At 38.4% G+C, this 21,731-nt stretch overlaps 1 protein-coding gene across 1 annotated transcript; it reads right to left on the bottom strand.

Moving 5' to 3' along the window:
* Nucleotides 1-1,367: 1,367 nt before the first annotated feature.
* Nucleotides 1,368-21,585, bottom strand: afg3l2 (AFG3-like AAA ATPase 2). The gene is given in 17 exon segments (NM_001079291.1): nucleotides 1,368-3,390; nucleotides 3,837-4,031; nucleotides 4,424-4,624; nucleotides 5,459-5,574; nucleotides 6,149-6,259; nucleotides 6,982-7,107; nucleotides 7,183-7,290; nucleotides 12,583-12,736; nucleotides 12,978-13,115; nucleotides 13,384-13,654; nucleotides 14,314-14,438; nucleotides 15,217-15,291; nucleotides 18,696-18,848; nucleotides 19,294-19,418; nucleotides 19,872-19,949; nucleotides 20,121-20,211; nucleotides 21,422-21,585. Coding segments are annotated over 17 exon segments (2,424 nt in total). The 5' UTR covers nucleotides 21,536-21,585; the 3' UTR covers nucleotides 1,368-3,147.
* Between the last annotated feature and the right edge of the window lie 146 nt (nucleotides 21,586-21,731).

Raw genomic sequence — 21,731 nt, 5'->3', positions numbered from 1 at the left:
AGCAAGATCCTTGCCGCCCGCCTCAGAGAGGGTGTATGCCCAACAAAAGCACAGCCATCAACCCAAGTGCCTGTACACCCACCTGCAAATTGCATATTTTAATACTGGCAACAGAGTGCTAGCATCCATAGATGCAACAAAAGCTTTTGACTCATCAAATAGCAATTTCTGTGGAAAGTACAATAGAAACTTGGCCTTGGCCCTGGATTTATTCATTGGGTCAAACTATTACACAAAGCACCCACAACAATGAAAGGAAAATTGCAGGCCCATGCAGCAAGACTGTGGGACCCAGCCTCTAAGAAAATGATAACTTCCCAACCTACCTCATTTGCCTGAGCAAGGCAAAAGTGGGAGATAGTCATTCCTCAGTTAAATAAAGACAGCTGGGATGACACTGCCTATGATTTCTACAATTTCTTAATATCCAAGAGACAATATGATTAAGTTTAGAATAATACACCCAACATATGACCATTGCAGATAGTCCTAAATGCCAAAACTCTAATGCTAATTTCTTCCACTTGATTTGGGATACCCTCGCATCAACTGGAGCTCTCTCAAAGCATCTGTCGCTCGCTGTCTTTTGGGTTCCCACTAAATAAAACTAGAATATTGTGGAGATCGGCCCTATTTTTGCCCAAAAGTGAACTGCTATCAAAGGGATGGGCCCACAGATACTTACAACTCAACAATGGGTAGATCTAATAAACAAAGTACTTCCAGTGTGGGGTCCATAAACTGACAGTCTTTAAGTAAAATGAACCGTTAACTCACCTGACTGCATATCGTCACCCTGTGCTAACGACCTGTATCATAGTTTAACGTTGCATAATCAGGCTAAGTGTAATGGCTTAACAGCAGCAGAACTGTTATGATTGTCTGTATAACAGCAAAATAAAACCTTAAAAAAAACTATACACACACATTATATTAATGGGCAATTCTATTTGGCAGACTGGCATCTTGACGTGGGTCAGTTACATTTGTAATACAAGGACAGTAAATGAAAGGTGAATCTTTTAAGTTATTAAATCTTCAAGGAACAGTCATGGGAAAAAAACATTAGTTAATAGAGCTTCTCCAGCAAAATCCTGCATTGAAACGCATTTGTCAAAAAATGCAAACAGATTTTTTTTATATTTAGTAATGAAATTTCACATGGGGCTAGTCATATTTCCCAGGGTGCCACAAACATGTGACCTGTGCTCTGATAAACTTCAGTCACACTTTACTGCTGAGCTGCAAGTTTGAGTCTCATGGTGCAGACTTAAAGTATCATACAATTTATTTTTTTCCAAGTGGAACATTTGGTACAAAATACATAATACATCCTGTTTTATTTTATTTTTTCTGAACCGGCAAACAAATTTTAGGGTTTGTATTTCATCAAAATTAAGTGCTTATCTATATATGACCTGCTTCCATTTACCAATTTCACTATAATATATTCCGTGCAATTTGGTAAAACTCAAACTTTCAGCCATAACTGGATTTGCGGTACATCTTGGCAAGCATCGTACAGTGAAAGTGTTAAAAGTACAACCACAAGTAATGCCACAATTAAGTTCTTACAGGAAAAGACCCAGGTAAGTGCTACAGTACATCTACATGTACATTCAGTGCTGCTGTAATATTTATATAATAAAAAAATGATGATTCATTATAGGTCCTTTAAAAATATGAATAAAAGGCCATTTCTGTGGGACCTATAATTTGAGTCCAAGATGCTCAGTCTCAGTCACAGGTTTACAAGCTCCATATAACAAGTGAAAACAAAGGCTTACTGACCGAACTGTGCCTGGTAAGTTAAGATGCAATGTTTTTGAACTCCGTATCAAAAGGTTCCCAGTACCCACAATGTTAAGGAGTTATAGTACATAAACATGCATAGGGTTGGATAAAACTAACTTAAATCTAACCTTTGGATAAAATCGACAATATTGCAAAATAAACTGCCCCATAGATACCTTTAATCCTTCCTTATTCCTTTTAGACTTATTTTAAATTATTTTACTGTGCTGTATGGTGTTTAGGCTTTGCAGGGATGGGAAGACATAGTATTCTAGTATGTGCCCTGGTTGTGGAAGGCAGAATACATATCACATCACAAAATCTCAAAAAAATTGTAGATATCTGTTTAAAAACACTGACTGGCGTAGGGTGACATTTCATAGGCTACATTGGAACATGTTACAGAGAGAGCATGCAGTTTTCTTGCCAAGCTCACTGGCAACCCATGAATAAAAGGAAACAGCAGACGATTTGTATTGTGTGCATTCTGTTTGATTTTGGATAGTAGGCATAAATACTTACATAAATCATAATTTTCTTGCACATTAGTCATCATCAATATAATATTTGTAAACTGCAATTCATCTTAGAAATGCAGTCCCAAATGTCATTAAGTTGTTTTAAAACAACATTTTTTTTCCACATCAACAAATATATTATTTAGTTTGTAATACTGGAAGCAGCTGCTGTGAACTACGAGTTAACACAATGTGCAGAACTATCCCTGGTGCCTGTCAGGAAATGATCCCCAGAGCTGAAAATGTGAAGGTCTCTGTGTTGGGTTAATGGCATGCCTCTCACTGATGCTTCTGCCTTACGATAGCAGAACTTGCATCATTTTTGGGTCATTTTCTGATCTCTTGGATTCCACAGAGGCAATTAATTTCAAACAAGACAAATTCTTTACAGATTGCACAAGAGTGTACAGATATCTGCCAAAACAAGAAAGTCGTTTTGTAGCCCAGGCTACTATGTTATTTTGCAACCTCCTTACCATCTTATCATAAATTAATGTGTACCAATAACACAATTCCCCATATAAAATGAACATCAATATTAGAGGGTCTTTTTGCAGTGACATTATGACACAGCAGCATTTAATGTAAAAAATGCATAATAACTTAAGTCTTGTGCATAAAGGTCACATATGCAGGGAGGGGTGCAATACTTGCATTCATCAATTCATACTGAAAGAAAAGATTTAAAGAACATAAGAATTGCTTGAATAAACATTTTAAAACATCCCTTATTCTTAGAAGTTTTCCCTCTATCAGAAACCACCTGTTCTCATCTGTGTTGACCAGAGTTCCAGCATAATGAAAAAAAGTGCTACAAGTCAAATTGTATAACTGATCAAAAGGGCATCGGCCCACCAATCTGTCGGGTAATCTGCTCGTCAGAAGAATCATCCCTTTCTTTTTCTCTGTCTTTGTTCCAGTCCTTTAGACCCTCAGGGAGGGAAGTATCCTCATCCAAACTGCCAGTGCCTTCAACAAACTCTTCGTAAGTTGACTTCTCTGCAAAAGGTCTTTTGCCCAGTAATTCAACCATGTCACTTTTATCAAGCACCTCTTTTTCCAGCAAGCGAAGGGCAATCTAAAATAGAAAAAAGTAGCAGTTGTCTACACAGTGAGCTATCCACATTATATTAATGCAATTTGAAGAAAAAAAAAAGCACACAGAATAAAACTCAAGTGTACAGGGTGTATATAAAGGCTCTCTTCTGGAAAAAAAAAATATTCCATTTCCATACCAAAGAAAATATTTCATTTCAATTGTGAATGATCTTTTTGTGAATGATCTTTCGATCACCACTTTCATCTGGGACCTGGCATCTCACTCCAGATTTTTTAATGCAGAATGTAGCACTGACAGACGCAGCCTGTCCCTTCCACCTCTGCTAGCCCCCCAAGAATACACTGCTGCTTTATATGAAATTCAAGCACAGAGCTACAGTGAGTATAGTATACCAGATCAGAGTACAACACCTTGAGGTTTTCCCAGCACTAATCAGTTGCACATACACTGGAAGTATTTTATACCTTTTCAATGTCTGCTTTCTTCTCTGTTAGAAGCGTTAATGTTCTCTCATAAGCGGTGTTAATAAGAACTCGAACTTCATCATCAATCAGTCTGGCAGTTGCTTCACTGTAAGGCTTCTCCAACACCATATCTCCTTGACGTGGCAGGTCAAAAGACACTTGGCCAACCTTTTCATTCATTCCAAACTGCACAATCTAAATACATATGAAGGTAGAGGATGATATTATAGAATTCAATTACAGTTACATTTTAAATGATAAAAAAGTGAGAATATACCCAAATATATGGTTTCAAGATCTTAAAGTTTTATACCTGTATAAAAGATAAAACTGGATTTCTCATAAGCACAGTGAGAATATTTCATATATTGTGTCCCCCCTTTCGATATTGTACCCACAGTTTCATTCCTTGTTATCAATGCCCTTAAATAACTGTCCAAAATAGAGTCTCTCTGGCTACTCTTCTACAGCAGTTTCAGAGCCCCAGAAAATTGATGCGAATTATAAACAATTATAAAAACAATGTGTGAAGATCATTTAGTCAGTCCAGGACACCAAGATGTCTGTAATAAAATGAGGTGACACACCTGGGCATAGGCACTTTGAGTAACTTTCTTCAGATCATCTTGTGCACCAGTTGTAATTCTTCCAAAAAATATTTGCTCTGATACACGACCTCCCAGTGTCATGCACATCCTATCCAGCAGCTGCTCCTTTGTATATAAATACTGTTCTTTAGGCAAATACTGTGCATAACCTAATCCTTTGCCTCTTGGAATGATAGAAACCTGAAGAAGAATATATATATATATATTTATTAGGCCAAAATTCATTTCAACAATCAGAGGGCAACAGTCCCAGAGATAACATTCCTACAATGTCTGTTGTCTTAAAGTCTTCGTAGCTTTGCGGATCTACAGTTCAAAGACAAGCAAAGCCTAATTCACTGGGGTGGGGGGCAAAATATTAAGCACGCCAAGGGAAATCAACAGGTACTTTTTTTTCCATCTGTGCCGGTGATTCTTCTCTGAAAAACTCACCTGTTAGTGTTTTCCTCTCTAACAGATTTCCCAGGCATTTGTGTTTGGGCATGCACAGTAGAGTAAAATCTGCAGATTTTAATTTACTGCTTATGTTCAATTGTAAATCAGTGACCAGTAATGCTTGGGAAAAAGAAGTAAAATTGTAGCACTCTACTAAATGGCAGTGCATTTTTTCCTTAAATAAAAGCACTGGCCTGAGGAAAAAAATGGACAATTCCTAATCCTTTACACAACACAATGGAACCAAAATTTACTTACACATGCATAATGAAACACCTAAGGCCTCATTTATAAAGTGTGAGGCAGGATGCAAAGTTTAAAAAATGGGCACAAACTACCATGTTTTTTGTACTTTGCATCCCCATTGTGCAAAAATCACCCTAAGAGCATGTCACAATGAAGCACAGAGACCTGTGCTTCTCCCATAGCAGTGCTGTTGTATTCATATGGCACAAGTTAACTGTGTGTTATAGAGATACAAAGCCTTCCAGAACAAGCAGTAGCAATAATTGGGGATATCCAAGGTGAAACGTGCATGAAACAAGACTACAACTTTGAATAAAGATGTGCTGCTTTTACTTTTAAAAGAGGATCTGCATGCTCCAGAAACCACCCTGCCACTGCATGGCCAGCCTCATGATACGCAACGGTTTTCTTTTCCTCTGGCTGAAGAACTTGGGTCTTCTTTTCCAAACCTAAAACAAGACAAATAGCTCTGTGATTGAAAGCTTTAATGAAACATTAGAATAATTAATGAAGAAAGGAATTAATATATATATATATATATATATATATATATATATATATTTATTTGTTCCTTCACCCTCCCTGCAGAGTACAAAACAGATAAGCTACACAGGTTTTCTATTATTTCTGGTCCTAATCACAGCTATGTGTGTATACAGTAGTCTTTTGGTAAAAGAGCTCAAGTGTAGGGTGTTAAACATCTGGCCATCTCACCAACAGTTAAAGCTTTTTTAAACTTGGAGCTAGGAGTTGTAGTCAAATGTGAACTGATACTTTCATCCCAACTTACTGTGAACAAGTGGCTCAGTCCAGACACTCACTTGAAATACACATATAAAAGTGATGTATAATACAAGGTATTATACTTCTGTGTTATACAAGGTGTTCTTTAGAACATATAGTATTCAAAAGATCTTATTCCTGGTAGTGAGTGAAAATCTGATGCTTTAGTGCACAGTACATAGTTCTGCTAAGAGACATAAAAACATTAATTAGAAAAAGTCACTTGATATGTTTCTTTACCTCCTATTACCCGCTCAATGGCATGCTCAAAATGCTTTTGGTTTATGGCATCAGAAAGATGTCTTGCCGCGATGAGAGCAGCTTCATTACACACATTCGCAATGTCAGCTCCTTATTACCGGCAAGGGAAGAAAACAAATTAACTGGTTTTTACAAAGATGGATTAAAATGCCTCTGAAAAAAGTCTGGATAGAAGCTAGAGATGCACATACATACAGCTCACAATTCAGTGAAAAAAGCTAATTTAAAAAAAAAAAAAACAAAAAAAAAAAAAAACTTCAAGCATATCAGACTTGTTTTTAAAGGAGAACTATACCACCAGGCGCAAAAAGCACCCATAACTATCACAGCCTAGTCCCCCCTCACCTCTCCCTTATCACATTGTTTTTAAGTTTAATGTCTCTATGGCTAACCGCTAGCTAATAATGCAGAGAAGCGCAGCTTCTGCCAGACATCTTCTTACTGTCTGAAGACACTTCTGGTCTCACCGCCACAGATTTCCTGCTACCCCCAACTGTGCATGTGCAAGCAGGTTTGTATCGGCGGAGAGAATATTTCGGTGAGGTACGTGGCTGTGCTTCTCTGCATTTTTAGTTAGCGATAGGGACAGACATTAAACTTAAAAAATATGTGATAAGGGAGAGGGTGAGGGGGGTCTAGGCAGTGATAATTATGGGTGTTTTTTGTGCCCGGGGGGTATAATTCTCCTTTAAACAAAAAAATAAAATCTACTAACATATCAGATAGTAACATATATTTGAAAGCATATCAAAAGATGCCTTGACTTTTCTTATTTGTGTATGTGTGTTTACATTTCTCCTATACCTTCTTACCTGAGAAACCAGGTGTTAATGCAGCAAGCTTCCTTGCCAAACTTTCTTTTTCAATAGCTCCATCTAACTTTAGCGGCCTGAGGTGCACTTTAAATATAGATGCTCTGCCTTTAATATCTGGAGGACCTGTAAAACGGAACTCAGATTATTTCAACCAACTCGATAATCATTTGTCATGTCACATGACTAATATTTACTCACCTATATAGATCTGTCTGTCAAACCGCCCAGGCCGCAAGAGTGCGGGATCTAAAATATCTGGTCTATTTGTGCCAGCTAAAACAACTACATTTGTTGTTGTGTTAAAACCTGCAATGAAAAATAAAAATAAGAAAAGTCACACACCCAACAGCCTCTCTCAAACTACAAATATTCAGTGTGGGAAGACTGTCCCAGTTCTGAAGACAAGTACCTATTCATGAGCAATGGATGCCATACCATGAAAAGTATATAACTTTTACTACGATTGTTACATTTAGAATACAATTTGTGTCCTTGAAAATCGGAGGGGTCAAATACAGGTGTTACAAATACAGGGTCCATAATATAGGGTGAATGTTGGGGCCTGAAAGTCAATATTCAACACTGTTTAGTATTGTCTAATAGGAATTGGCGCTCTCATAAAAATTCACTCACTTCAAAATGTGATTAAAAACAGCTGAGAAGTTTTTATTTTTATTTACTCATGTTCTAAATCAGGGGTAGGGAACCTATGGCTCGGGAGCCAGATGCGGCTCTTTTGATGGCTGCATCTGGCTTGCTGCCAAATCTTTAATAAAAAAAATAAGCTATAACATAGCGGGCCCTGGCCTGCGCTCGGCGGATAGAAGACATGTTCTAAGCCTTAGAACACGTCTTCTATCCGCTGAGCGTAGGCCACGCCCTCCTCTGCATCGCATCCAGCATCCTTGGGACCCACCCTACATTGCCCCGCAGCATCCGCGGGCAAACATATTGTATTGCTCTCACGGAATTACATTTTAAAATATGTGGTGTTTAAGGCTCTCTCAGCCAAAAAGGTTCCGACCTCTGTTCTAAATCATAAAACAAAAACTATACCATGACATATAATTTTTAAATTATAAAATATATATATATATCACACACACATACACACAATGAATTTACAAGCATAAACAGTGCCTTTAAAAAACAGAGAACGCAATCCCTTTATGGGCTAAAATAGAATTTTGTGTATGGTCCAATAATGCACCTATTCTACCCACCCACTAAAGTCTATTTTAGCCCATAAAGGGATCGTGTTCTCTGTTTTTAAGGCACTCTTCATGCTTGTAAATTCATTGTATGTGTATGTGCGTGTACATGTGTGCGTGTATATGTGTGTGCGTGTACATGTGTGTGCGTGTACATGTGTGTGCGTGTACATGTGTGTGCGTGTACATGTGTGTGCGTGTACATGTGTGTGCGTGTACATGTGTGTGCGTGTACATGTGTGTGCGTGTACATGTGTGTGCGTGTACATGTGTGTGCGTGTATGTGTGCGTGGTTACATGTGTGTGCGTGTACATGTGTGTGCGTGTACATGTGTGTGCGTGTACATGTGTGTGCGTGTACATGTGTGTGCGTGTACATGTGTGTGCGTGTGTACATTGTGTGTGCGTGTACATGTGTGTGCCGTGTGTACATGTGTGTGTGTGTAATTGTATATGTGTGTGTGTGTGTGTAAGTGTATATGTGTGTGTGTGTGTGTGTGTGTAAGTGTATATGTGTGTGTGTGAGTGCAAGTGTATATGTGTGTGTGTGTGTGTGTGAGTGAGTGTGTATGTATGTGTATATATTTTTTTCCTTTTCTCTATTTTATGTCATGGAATATTTTATGATTTAGAACATGAGTAAATAAAAATAAAAAAAACTTCTCAGCTGTTTTTAATCACATTTTGAAGTGAGTGAATTTTTATGAGAGCGCCAATTCCTATTAGACAATTCACATCACATGGAATTAGGTGGAAGAAGGCCGCTTGTTAACACTTACGAGCATATTTATTATGCTGTGTAAAAAACAGCGAGGAAATTCACCACACATTGCCAGGCTTCGCCATGTAAAAATGGCGAAATTTTTATGCGTTTTTTCTTCCACCGGAATGTACGAAAAATAGCGGCATAATATCCGGCATTCAGATTCCGATCTTTTCCATTTATTTTACACAGCTTTTACGCCATTTTTTTTCTGGTTTTGGCAAATCATGGTGCCACGTACGCCAACCCACCGGCGATTTACATTCTAGCCGGTGGCATGGCATTGCGTGGTCGCCCGTGGCATGGCATTGCGTAGTCGCCCGTGGCAACGGAAATATGTTGCGGCGCAACTAATCTCCCCGTGTATCACGGCCCTTATAGTTGTACAAGAGTACTCATACATACTGTTCAATATTGATTGATTTGAACAATAAGAACAGGACCCAGCTTTTAAAGTGATAATGACACTGACACCTCCTAATATAATACAGGAACACATATGCTGGTAACAAAGCACAGATATGAAAAAGCCGAAGAGTAGTAGATTTCTACAGTCTGCTGAAATGTAGAAAATGGCTTACAGTGTGCCCAATATATCAACATGAACTATACACATTAACACATTTCCTGTAATTATCAAATGATGACCAAAAGGTTGACAGTGGCTAAACAAGGTAACCAATTTAAAATACAATACACGCAATTCACTGTAAATGCCCATTAAGATGCCCTCAATTTTAGGTTTTCAGAAGATTTATATAGAATTAAAGGGGTTGTTCACATTTAAGTTAAGTTTTAGTATGTCATAGAATGGCTAAGCAACTTTTCAACTGGTCTTCATTATTTATTTCTTTATATAGTTTTTGAATTATTTGCTTTCTTCTCCCGACTCTCTCCAGCTTTCAAATGGGGGTCACTGACCCCAACATCCAAAAAAACAAATGCTCTATACAGCTACAATTTTATTGTCATTGCCGCTTTTTATGGCTCATTTTTATATTAAAGCCCTCTCCTACTTGTATTGCAGCCCCTTATTTATTTCAGTGCCTGGTTGCTAAGGTAATATGGACCCAAGCAACCAAATAGCTGCTGAAATTCCAAACTGGAGAGCTGCTGAATATAAAGCTAAATAATAATAAAAACCACAAATAAAAAATGAAAACCAATTGCAAATTGTAAGTTTTCCAGGTTTCGGTTTTTTTTAATCCAAAGAAAGAAAGAAATATGGCGCAAATTAAAAACACCAAAAGTGTCAAGACATGGCAGGATCTTAAAGGAGACATATCCTATAAAAATGAACAATGTACCAGGGAATTGTACTCCTCTAGATATAGAAGGATTGTGCTAAAAAAGTTGTATTCCAGACTGATTTATTGAGAAATTCGCCCAAAACCCCACTAGTCCCGCCCATCTGTTCCAATTCCTGCTGGTTGAATTCTCTGGATGAGCTGGCGGCCCTCCGTACCCTGCACTGTAGGATAGGAACCAATCAGCAGCTAGGCTGACCTGATAGGGTACTGAAGCCTGTCTGTACTTGTGTGACTGCAGGGCTGTGATTGGCTCTCCCCCTCCTACTGTGCTTCTGGCAGGAACCGTTAGGACACGCCCACCCTTCATTTCAAACTCTGACAGTGAAGTGATATGATCTACAAGGAGCTCCAATAAAGATGCCATATTTACAGATAGGATTAATTTTTAGCACAAAGTGAAACCAGCACCTTATATTATTCCTAATTGCCTACAAAATTAGGGTTTTTCACATTTATTCAATATGTCTCCTTTAAAGCCCGATTCATTTTAGACCCTTCCGGTCCTTAAAGGTACAGTAACACCAAAAAAAGGGGACACAGGAATCTTGGGGTTAAATCCCCTCCCATCAGGAGGCAGGACACAAGAAGATCTGAAGACCTCTCCTTTATATAACCCTCATCTGCTACAATACCTTAGTTACATATCAAAGAACCCAGCAATTTCAACCAAAGTCATACAAAATTATCCGAACCAGACAATAAGTAGGCTGAAAAGTAAAAGACAAAAACACTTCCCTGTTATTTTGGGGCTGAAGAGCTAAGGCTTTAACAGTAAGTAATAAACCATGGGGAGCTACCAAAGCAGTCCCCTCAACCGAGTAGGATTAGCAAGTAACAAGAACGCCGCCACTGGCGAACTTACAAAACCACAGATTGTAAAACACCCCTGCATAGACAAAGGTATCGAAATGGTAGAAGAGACGACCATGTTGCCGTCTTGCACAAGCATGGATTGCCCGTGTAACGTGCAATGGTAGCTTTGGAAGCTGGGAGACCTTTACGTCTACCCAATGGAATTATAAACAGGGCAACAGACTAGTGAAAAAATGCTGTGCGGTCCACATACATGCACAAATCACGAACCACATCCAAGTTGTGGAGCTTTTACTCCTTCTGATTCCTGGGAGAGCTACAAAATGCAAATCTCATTTAAGTGAAACGCTGAGACTGCCTTAGACAGAAAACATTATACTGTCCCTAATACTGCTTTTCCTCATGGAAAATCAAATGGGAAAGGGGGAGAGAAGGATAAAACTCCAAGTTTAGACATCCTACAAGCAGATGAAATGGCCACCAGAAAAACGGCCTTCCAGGTGAGCCACTGCATTTCCATAACCGAAACAGGCTCAAATACAGGTCCCAACAAGGCCAACAGTACCAAATGTAGGTCCATGGGAGGCACTGAAGACTGGAATGGTGGGATATGAGCTACCCCTTGCAGGAGCATTGGCACATCCTCCTGCAAGGCGAATTTCCTCTGTAGAAATACTGAAAGGGTAGATAACCATACCTTCAGGCATCCAAGACAATCCCTTATTCAAGCCCTCCTGAAGGAATTGGAGTAGGAGCGGAACATCCGCATCCTCATATCTTACCACATGGTCAGAGCACCATCAGATGAAAATCTTCCAAATCCTATGTACAGTGCAGACAGACTCGGGTACCAGTCTCAGGTACCACCCCTGGTGCCCATGCTAGCCTCAGGTCATAGAATCCTTGTAGTGACTTACGAGGACACAATAAAAATGGAGGTATCTTGTGGCAGACACGGGTTATATAGAGGAAATGACTTGAGGTCTTCTTGTGTCCTGCATCCTGATAGGAAGGGATTTAATTCCATGGTTCCGGAGTCCCCCAGGACATGAAAAAAATGTGTGGTTTGGAAGTTGTAAAATTATAATGTACTGTTGCCCCGCACTGGTAAAAGTTGTGTTTTCTTTAGAAATACTACCACAGTTTATATAAATAAGTCACTGTGTAGAAGTGGGGGCAGCCATTCGTTACATAGCAGATTAACTCTTTGACTATAACTATGTTCTACAGAGCTTATCTGTTACCAGCTATATAACCTGTGCCATTTAGCCATATTTCAACTGCCCCATAGCTACACAGCAGCTTGCTTAACTATACTATATTTGCATTTCTGAAGCAAACACACCAGTTTTACCAGTGCAGGGCATTATATTGTATACAAAAAGTCATATAGTTATTAGAAGAAGGCAGTTATATGTATATTGGTTAATGGCCCAAAATTGACAGTAATGCATCTAAAATGCAACACACCAGTCAAGATCTACAAGAACTCTGTACTTACCATCCATTTCTACCAGGAGCTGGTTGAGTGTGTTCTCCTGCTCGCTTTGACCACCAAAGTTTCCACGTCCTCTTTTTCTACCAACTGCATCGATCTCATCAATGAATAGGATACAAGGGGCATTTTTTCTTGCCAGTACAAATAAATCACGCACCTTACATTAAGACAGAAAACAAAGAATGGAAATTTATATTTGCAAATTAAACACAAAAACAAAGTAATAGGGGCAAATAACTAAAGTTACCATGAAAATGGGCTAAGCATTCATAACATATCCCATAACAGCCATGTAAAATTCCCCTGTATTTGTCACTAAATATTCACTAAAGCACTTGAAGTTTTTCTTCATCTTTACTGTGCATCCCTCCCAACAGTTAGCTGTCTTTTGTACTCACTCTGGCAGGCCCAACACCAACAAACATCTCTAGGAACTCTGAGCCATTGACTGTGATGAAAGGGACATTGGCTTCTCCTGCTGTAGCTTTTGCCAGCAAAGTCTTCCCTGTGCCAGGAGGACCAGTCAGAACAGCACCCTGAAATAGAGAAAATAATTTTTGTTATATACATACAAAATGCATTGCAAAGTAACAGCACAAGTATCAGAGCTTTTATTTCAAGCCTTTTTGTGAATATGTAAAGGTTTTATAGTCACACACTAATTTGGGCACAATTATGCACCTCCCTGTAACTGCTCTTATGCAGCATATATGTTTGAAAACATAGGTGTTCATTAGGTAAAATCCATTTAATATATACTTTAAACAAGTTAATTTATATAAACCAACTGGAGTACTGATTCACCTTTGGTATTTTTGCACCTAAATCTTGGTATTGCTTTGGATTTTTCAGGAAATTAACAAATTCCATTATCTCGAGTTTTGCTTCTTCACATCCAGCTACATCCTTGAACTTTACATCAATTTCATCCTTGAGCACCTTTGCAGTTGTCTCTCCAACACTGAACAAGCCACCCATACCACGGCCTTGCCTTGCTCCAGCTGGCCCCCTTCTCAGTGTGTACAGGAGAAAGCCAATTATCAGTACTGTAGGAAGCATACTCAGCAGGAAGGAGCTGTAAAAGTGATGAACAGATCCAAAAACATTTGTGAAACAAGAACCTATTTCTCGGTAAAAATTCCAGGAATATAATGTACCATTTTAATTTTTGTGTATTCCAGGGTGTTTATTAAAGTTTAAAACACCATTTTAACTTTTTATTTTTTCTTTATATTTATCTAATGGAAATGTTTAGAGAGATATGTAAGCTTGTCTCTTACTCACATCAACCTAACTTTTATTAATGGGACACTGACTCTGATTGCAGTTCCAGGACTCAATACATGAAACTGGTGGAATTTACATATAGGTGCCATGATTACATATTACTAAAATAAATAATGCAATAACATAATTTTGTGTGCTACCATTTAGCACCACTTTGCTAATGAATAGCGTGACAGACATGCACTAACTGCATAGCAATTTAAATGCCATATTTGGTACCTTTAAGGGCAGGCAATGGCACACATATTTATTACCAGTGTTTCCTTACCCAGATCATTAACAGCTCCACAGGCAGGCAAATATCTGAAATCACTACCTAGTATTTTCAATCGGCAATTGAATATGCACATGCATGTTGTTAGTGTAGCATAAACAAAACACTTTCTAAAATACAAAAGCTGCATTATAAAATACACTGTATTATTAAAATCACAACATTGCTTTTACCCATCACTTTCAGAAGAATACACAACTGGTATCCTGTTTTCTCCTTCTATACCAAGCTCTTGCTGCACAGTTTCCAAATTCCTCTCAAAAGTGTCCACACTGCCAATATTAAACCAGACATAACGCTATGAAAAAAAAAAAGAGACTTCTAAGTTCTTCTGAAACACAAAAAAGACAAGACACAACTTTCTGCAACAAAAACGACTGCATTCAGTAACAGGGTAGAACCCTCCTCTCCAAGCTTTTTAAAGGGCAAAGAAAAATAGCAAAGCATATCCTTTAAGAACCTCCCACTCCACTGTTCTTTAGCAAGAATGAATGTGGATTATGTTTAACGGTGCATCCCTAAAAATACATTTTATCTATGAAGTGCTGAGCAGAAACAAATTTACCATGACCACTCCCTTAAATCACTCACTAGTTTAAATTATACAGCAATATAGTTTTACAGATCATACAATTAAGAATAATGAACTACATATTTAATTGACAATGTTACAGCCTGCAACTTTCCAGGGGTGAAAAAAATCCAACCCTGGTAAACTAAGTATGTAAGCATTTAGTTTTCAAGTTCCCCCTTGGACAGGCTGTAAAAATGTAAAAATGGGCACCTTTTTCTCTGCTTTAGAACTGCAAACATGCATACTCTACAGTTTGGTGGGGGGGGGGGGGGGGTCATATGGAAAAATTGCATGTTTCTAGCTTTTATATAGCTGCATCAAATATTGTTCTAATAACAATTTATGTCTGCAATAGACCTATAGTATTACAGGCCGACTTTGGGTGAAACACTGGAAAGCTAGGGAACACCCAAAGTATAAGTGCAGCATTTCCTAGACTTGGCACCTGAGAAACTGTTTGCATACTAAAACCATTAAAAAAAAAATTGTAAAATGACTTTACCCCATCAACAGGTGACTTTCCTGGCGTAAATATGACTCTAACAAAGCGTTTATTAACAACCTCAAGGCGGTCCACCTACAAAAAAATAAAAAAAAAAAATATATATATAATTATAAATATAACTACAATTGACGCATGGTTAGGCTCCAAATGTTTCAACTTTTATCAAGTTATTCAACTTTATTAGGTCAAATTGTGGTACATAAAACAGATTATGTAAGGACTATAAATATGCTATGGACAGAGGGTGACTGGGAAATGAAGCCCTTTTTGGAGGGGTGGAGTTGTGTATTAATGCAAAATACTTCCCTAATTGTCTCACACTGGACAAAGTGTACAACTTGCAAAACATGTCATGCGGTGGAGCCAATAAAGGCATTTAGCAGCAAACAACTGAAATAATGTCCATGTTCTTTATTAGTGTATGATGACATTATGACACCACTGCAGCTGTGTGTGAACAAGTGACTTCACTGTCTAAGGGAAAAACAATAGTAAGATCAATATCTGATCTACCATTACAACACCAAGCAAACTCCAGCAGCCTTTAACACTTTTCCTGCCAACGACGTATGGCATACGTGATTGCAGGAATATGCGTTCTGCCAACCACGTATGTCATATGTTGTTTGGCAGATTAAGGTTTCTCTCTGCAGAAGCGGCACATGCCGCTTCTGCAGAGAGTTCAGAGCGATGACAGCCCCCTGGGCAACGAGCCAGGGGGGCTGTCATGTAGGTCCTGCGATGCGATCATCGCAGGACTGATCTCCTGCTCCTTCCCCCCCCCCTGCTTTCTCCCCCCCTCCAGCGACGCCCACTCACTTCCTGCTGCCTGATGAGCTCTGCACACGGACCCTCCAGCAGACTCAGGACCTCTCCATGTGATCAGTGTGTCCCTCTACCTCCAGGACAGGTAAGTAGCTTTTATTTGCCTTACTACACACACTTACATGCATTTACACACACATACAGCACACAATTTAGAACAGTTTGTTTTTTTGTTTTTTTTTCTAATTTTGCACACTTATATACACTCAAATACACATTTACACACTGTATCACAACTTTTAGATGTGTACACACATGTATACACAAACTCACAGAAACACTTTTTTTTTTTTTTTACTTATTTATTTTACCCCTTTGTCTTTAGTTTTTCCCTAAAAACTGTTTATTTTGACAGCGTGACAATTGGATCAGATATTCTGACCACTAATTACACTGTCGTGTGACTTATTTTGTTGTTTCACTGATTTGCACAATTTTTGTGGTTTAATTGCATTTTTATCCCTGTATTAGTGTTCCTAATCTGTTTTTAGCATAGCTTTGCCATGTGGTACTCTGGTGTAGAAAATAACTTTACTTATTTTGAATTCATCAGAATGTGTACTTTCCAAAAATATATGGTTTTCTGGGGGTCTCTGTATAGTTAGGGGGTGTTACGGCACATAATACGCTGTCAGGGGGCTCTGTGTGCAAAAGCTGAGTTGGCAGGCGAGAAATCCATGTGTGCTATTTTCATTTTGGGGTCAGTACATATCACAGACTTTGGTATATCTATGCATATTGGCCATCAAACTGTTCAGTAGACCATAGGTGTTCCTATTTGGGGTGATTTGCCTTTGTATGCAAGAAATTGTGTGAGATAAAAGCGGCAAATTTTAGGCGATTTTCTAAAATGTCATAGAAACCACTAAATTTAGGAAAGCTTTGCAGATTGGTACTTTGGTGTAGAAATTACTCTTTACTCATGTTTTATGTGTCAGAATGTGTACTTTCCAAAAATATATGGTTTTCTGGGGGTCTCTGTATAGTTAGGGGGTCTTACACACATAATACATGGTCATTGGGCTTTTTTTTTTTTTTGCAGAAACTGAGTTGACAGCTGAGAAAATTCATATGTATTATTTTCATTTGGGTGCCTCTATACCCCACATATCTTTGCACATTGGGCATCAAACTGTTCAGTAGACCTCTGGCATTCATACTTATGGTGATGTGTCATTGTATGTAAGAAATGTTGTAAGATAAATGTGGCAAATTGCAACAGTTTTTCAGAAAAGTCATAGAAACACTAACTTTAGGAAAGCTTTCCAGATTGGTACTCTGGTGTAGAAAGACTTCTTTAACCATGTTGGATTTGTAAGAATGTGTACTTTTCAAAAATATATGGTTTTCTGGGGTGAGCGTAATTTTTTGTAGGTTTATCCCACATAAAATGATGTAAATGTGTGGATTTTGCAGGAGCTACAATGATAGATCATATTAGGGTATGTTCACATTGGGGCCCCTACATGCCACATACTTAGAGAAACCTATACATATTGGGCATCAAACTGTTCAGTGGACCCCTGGCGTTCAAATTCAGGGTGTTTTATCTTGGTACCTAATGCTATGTGGGAGATAAGATGCTGCAAAGTGTAAGCTTTGAGGGGATATTTGGAAATGTCATCAAAATTGCCAAATTTTGAAAAGCTTTGCGGCTTGGTACTTTAGAGTAGAAAGACATGGGTACCCATTTTAGATTCAAGGGAATGTGTACTTCCATAAATATATGGCTTTCTGGGGTGAGTGTACTTTTTACTAGCTTTATCCCACATAGAATGTGTTAATTTTGCTGAAATGACAGAAATGATAGATTGCATGGGGTATGTTCACATTGGGGCCCCTACATGCTACATACTTAGGTAAACCTATACATATTGGGTCTCAAACTGTTCAGTGAATCCCTGGTGTTCATATTTAGGGTGTTTTCTTTGGTTACTTTATGACCTGTAGGAGATAAGATACAATAGACTGGGTGCTTTGATGCAATTTTGATAAAAACCAGTAACTTTAGGAAAGCACTGCAACTTAGTGGTTTGGAGTAGACAGACAGTTCTACCTATTCCTCAGAATCTGTTCTTTCTAAAAATGTATAATTTTCTGGGATAAAGCTTCGGTTAGTGGAAATCTAAAGTATGCAGCTTTCTGGAGCAGTGCTTTGGAAATTTGGTAGTGTACTGCTGGGAGTTTTTGACCTATACAAGTGAGAAATCTCCATAAAACTATATATATTTGGTATTGGCATATTCAGAAGATATGGGACTTTCCAAATCAGTTGTATTTTTGTGCATAAAATGTTTTTTGTTTCTGGTATGTGTTTATATTATGGAAAATATTAATTATTTTCATTTTTTAGACATTTAGAAGCCTATACCTTGTTACAGAATTGGAATTACACAAAAATTCTACCATATTTTGAAAGCTTAGGTTGTCCTGAAAAAAACAATATATTGTTTTTCTGGTTAAACTAAAAGTCCCCCCAAGGAAAGGATCCTAAATTGAAACAGTGCAAAATCTTCAAAAACTGTCTGGCAATACAAGTTCCGCTATGACCAAAACAGCTGGCAGTAAAAGGGTTAAATGTCAGTGGCTTTCCGAGAGTTGTTTTTACAAAAATCTGGGCAATCAAGTTGGCCAGCAATGTTCTCACTTACCATATCTTTAGATAAGTAATTATTGAAAAAGTCCTTCCAAGTTATCTCTCTGCCAGAGTTTCTGAAGAAGAAATAATAGGTAACACTGGCCCAAAAACCAGCACTTGCCATAAAATAGAACCGGAATTCTTTATCATCCCATGGAATTTCTCCCTGCAAATAAAATTCCAGATATAGAAAATAAAAACAAATGACATTCTTCTTCAATGAAAGTTACTTCAAATAAGTGAATCTGCCAGTATCTATAAAAATGATGCAACTATATAACAATTACATGACACAAATGACTTCTCTAGGCATGTTTACAGGGAAATACTTTAGTGTAAACTCAAAGGCCCTTTGCAGAATAACATCTGCTGCTCAATAGACTAGTGATTTTTTTTTTCTTTGTTCTTATTTGAATTTTTTTTCTGCGTTACAGTTAAAACTGTAACGCTCAAGATTTAAAATAAGGGGTAAGTATGGAGGGGGTAAACATCAAATAACTGCATTAAGGGTAGAGGTAAGGGTCTAGGTAGGTCAGATATGGTGATTTTTTTTTTTGCATCTACATTATCTTCCATAAGACATTACATTATAAAAAGTATCATTCTGAGACCTTCTGTAATCTTGACCACCATGTTGAGTCTTCTTTCTTTCCACTTCCCTTTCCACCTCGCTTACCCCCTCCACCAGAATTACTGTTCCCTCCTGTGGACTGTTGGCTATCGTTTCGTTTGGCATCTATAGGAGCAGGAAACGATTAGTTTTAGAAAACATTACTGCTATACTGAATAAATGCTTGCATTGCAAAAACACATTGCATTATGAAGATCAGGTCCTACTTACACTGTCCCCAGTGCTTACTATGCATTAAAAATATTATCAGGTTAGCAACACTACTTTAATGATGGTGCAAGTGTGACATGAGTACTGCAAAATAGAGTAGCTTTAACGGGAATTTAAACAAAGCAAATGTAAAAACTCCAACATATGTGAACTGCTGTAAATGATGTAGCAGCAACATGCCATGTACTTTTCACAGTATCGGACTTCCATCCATGATTTTACAAGTGGAACCTACTTGTATAAACAATATATGTGTTACTGGGTATTTAATCCATACTATGCTTTCAGATCTACCAATAAAAAATGAACCTGTCCCACAAAACAGGCTTCTCCCTTCCAAATAAATACCTTTTAAACCACTTGATGTCCCCTTGCTATCATTGGCTTTCTTGCCATTTTTGCCATTAGGGAAATATTTCTCAAAACCTGGGGAGAAAAAAAAGAATGCTAAGTACATAATATATAAAATGAAAAATACATTTGGCATTCAATGAGATGTGTTCATGGATATGAACTGAGTATCCAGTGGCATTATGAGAGTGCTTTAAGATCATGCCTTACTTATAAGAACTATTTTTTTTCCTGTCTGAGTTGTACCTTTTGGGGGTTGAGAAGTGAGTCTTCTGTAAGCAGCTAGAATATTGGCCCATGTCTTTTCTTTCCCAAATGAATTTACTTGGGTGTGAATCTGAAAGAGAAATTTGCAAATTTGATGTGCCAAATTAGTGTTGCTTTCTGAACTTATTTCCATAACCATTAACGTTATGCTACATATCACATGAATATAGTGATTTTCTTTATATGGGTATCTTCAAAAAACGGTAATACTCTGGTCTAGAGAATAGAATCCTAACCTGTGGCCAAAAAGAGTGTATGATGTTTCCACCTATTGTGAGATCTGAGGTAAATGGGGATATTTGCAGGAGGAAGGGGTTTCTTTTTCCACTTCCACTGTGCAGTTTTGGTCTCCAGTGCTCAAATGGGACATTATTGAGTTAGAGAGATTCCAGAGAAGGGCAACTAAACTGGCAAAGGGCATGGAAAATCTCAGTTTTGAAGAAAGTCTAGGCAAGTTGGGGTTGTTTACACTGGAGAAGAGGCACTTAAGGGGTGATATGATTTTGTACAACTATATAAAGGGATCGTATAATAATCTCTAATGTTTTACAGTAGGTCCTTCCCCCAGACAAAAGGGCACTCATTCCAAACACAAGAGAGGAGGTTCCATCTAAATATTTGGATTTTTTTTTTTTTTTTTTTTTTTACAGTGAGAGCTGTGAGGTTGTGGAATTCTCCACCTGACTCAGTCATACTGGCTGATGCATTAGATATCTTAAAAAATGGGTTGGGTAGCAAGTGATGGAATACTGGGTTATGGAAGATAGTTCAAAGTACAAGTTAATCCAGGGACTGGTCCAATTGCCATCTTGGAGTCAGGAAGGATTTCTTTCACCCTCTGTGTCAAATTGGAGAGGCTTCAGAAGGTTTTTTGTCTTCCTCTGGATCAACTAGCAGTTAGGCAGGTTAAAAAGGCATAAAAGGTTGAACTTGATGGATGTGTGTCTTCTTTTTTAACCTAACTTACTGTGACTATAATAGAAGTATAGCACGTCAGTAAGTTCTAAAAAAAGGGTATGAGTGTAACAGCATGGGCACAGCTGGAGCTAACCAACAGGAACCAGGTGACTGCATTCATTATTCTACCCACTATAAAAGCTAGACGCTAGATATGTAATATTTGCCCTTAACACTTTAACAACCAGACACACGTGTCTATGAATTATAAAACAAACACGTATTCACTCCTACTCTATGCCTAAAGAACCCCTTAATACAGTACTGTAGGCTCCCCAGTCGTACCCAGCACCTGAAGCAGGTAGGAATATAAGGTGACTCACTCTGCCCAAACAGCAGGCCCCTGCTCTGCCAGTAGCAGGTCGGGGTAGAAGTTGTACAAGGGTCCCCGTCAGTGCCCGCCCAGCGCAGGGGAGCAGCAGACAGCGATGCGCCATTCAGTACCCGCAGCACAACACCAATAGATTTTGCGTCTGCCTAAAAGTGCACTTCACTGTGCGACCTCCACTTGGCCCGCACACAACCACGCCCCATTTGCGACCGACGTGATGACGTACCCCAGTCTTCAGACAACATTATGGGGGGAGGAGGCGTGGTTTGTGGCTGTCGCACCGCCCCTGCATGATTGGCGTC

This window comes from Xenopus tropicalis, chromosome 6, assembly GCF_000004195.4.
Source record: "Xenopus tropicalis strain Nigerian chromosome 6, UCB_Xtro_10.0, whole genome shotgun sequence".
Taxonomy (NCBI): domain Eukaryota; kingdom Metazoa; phylum Chordata; class Amphibia; order Anura; family Pipidae; genus Xenopus; species Xenopus tropicalis.
Note: the sequence above shows the minus strand (reverse complement) of the source record. Positions and strands in the feature narration are given on the sequence as shown.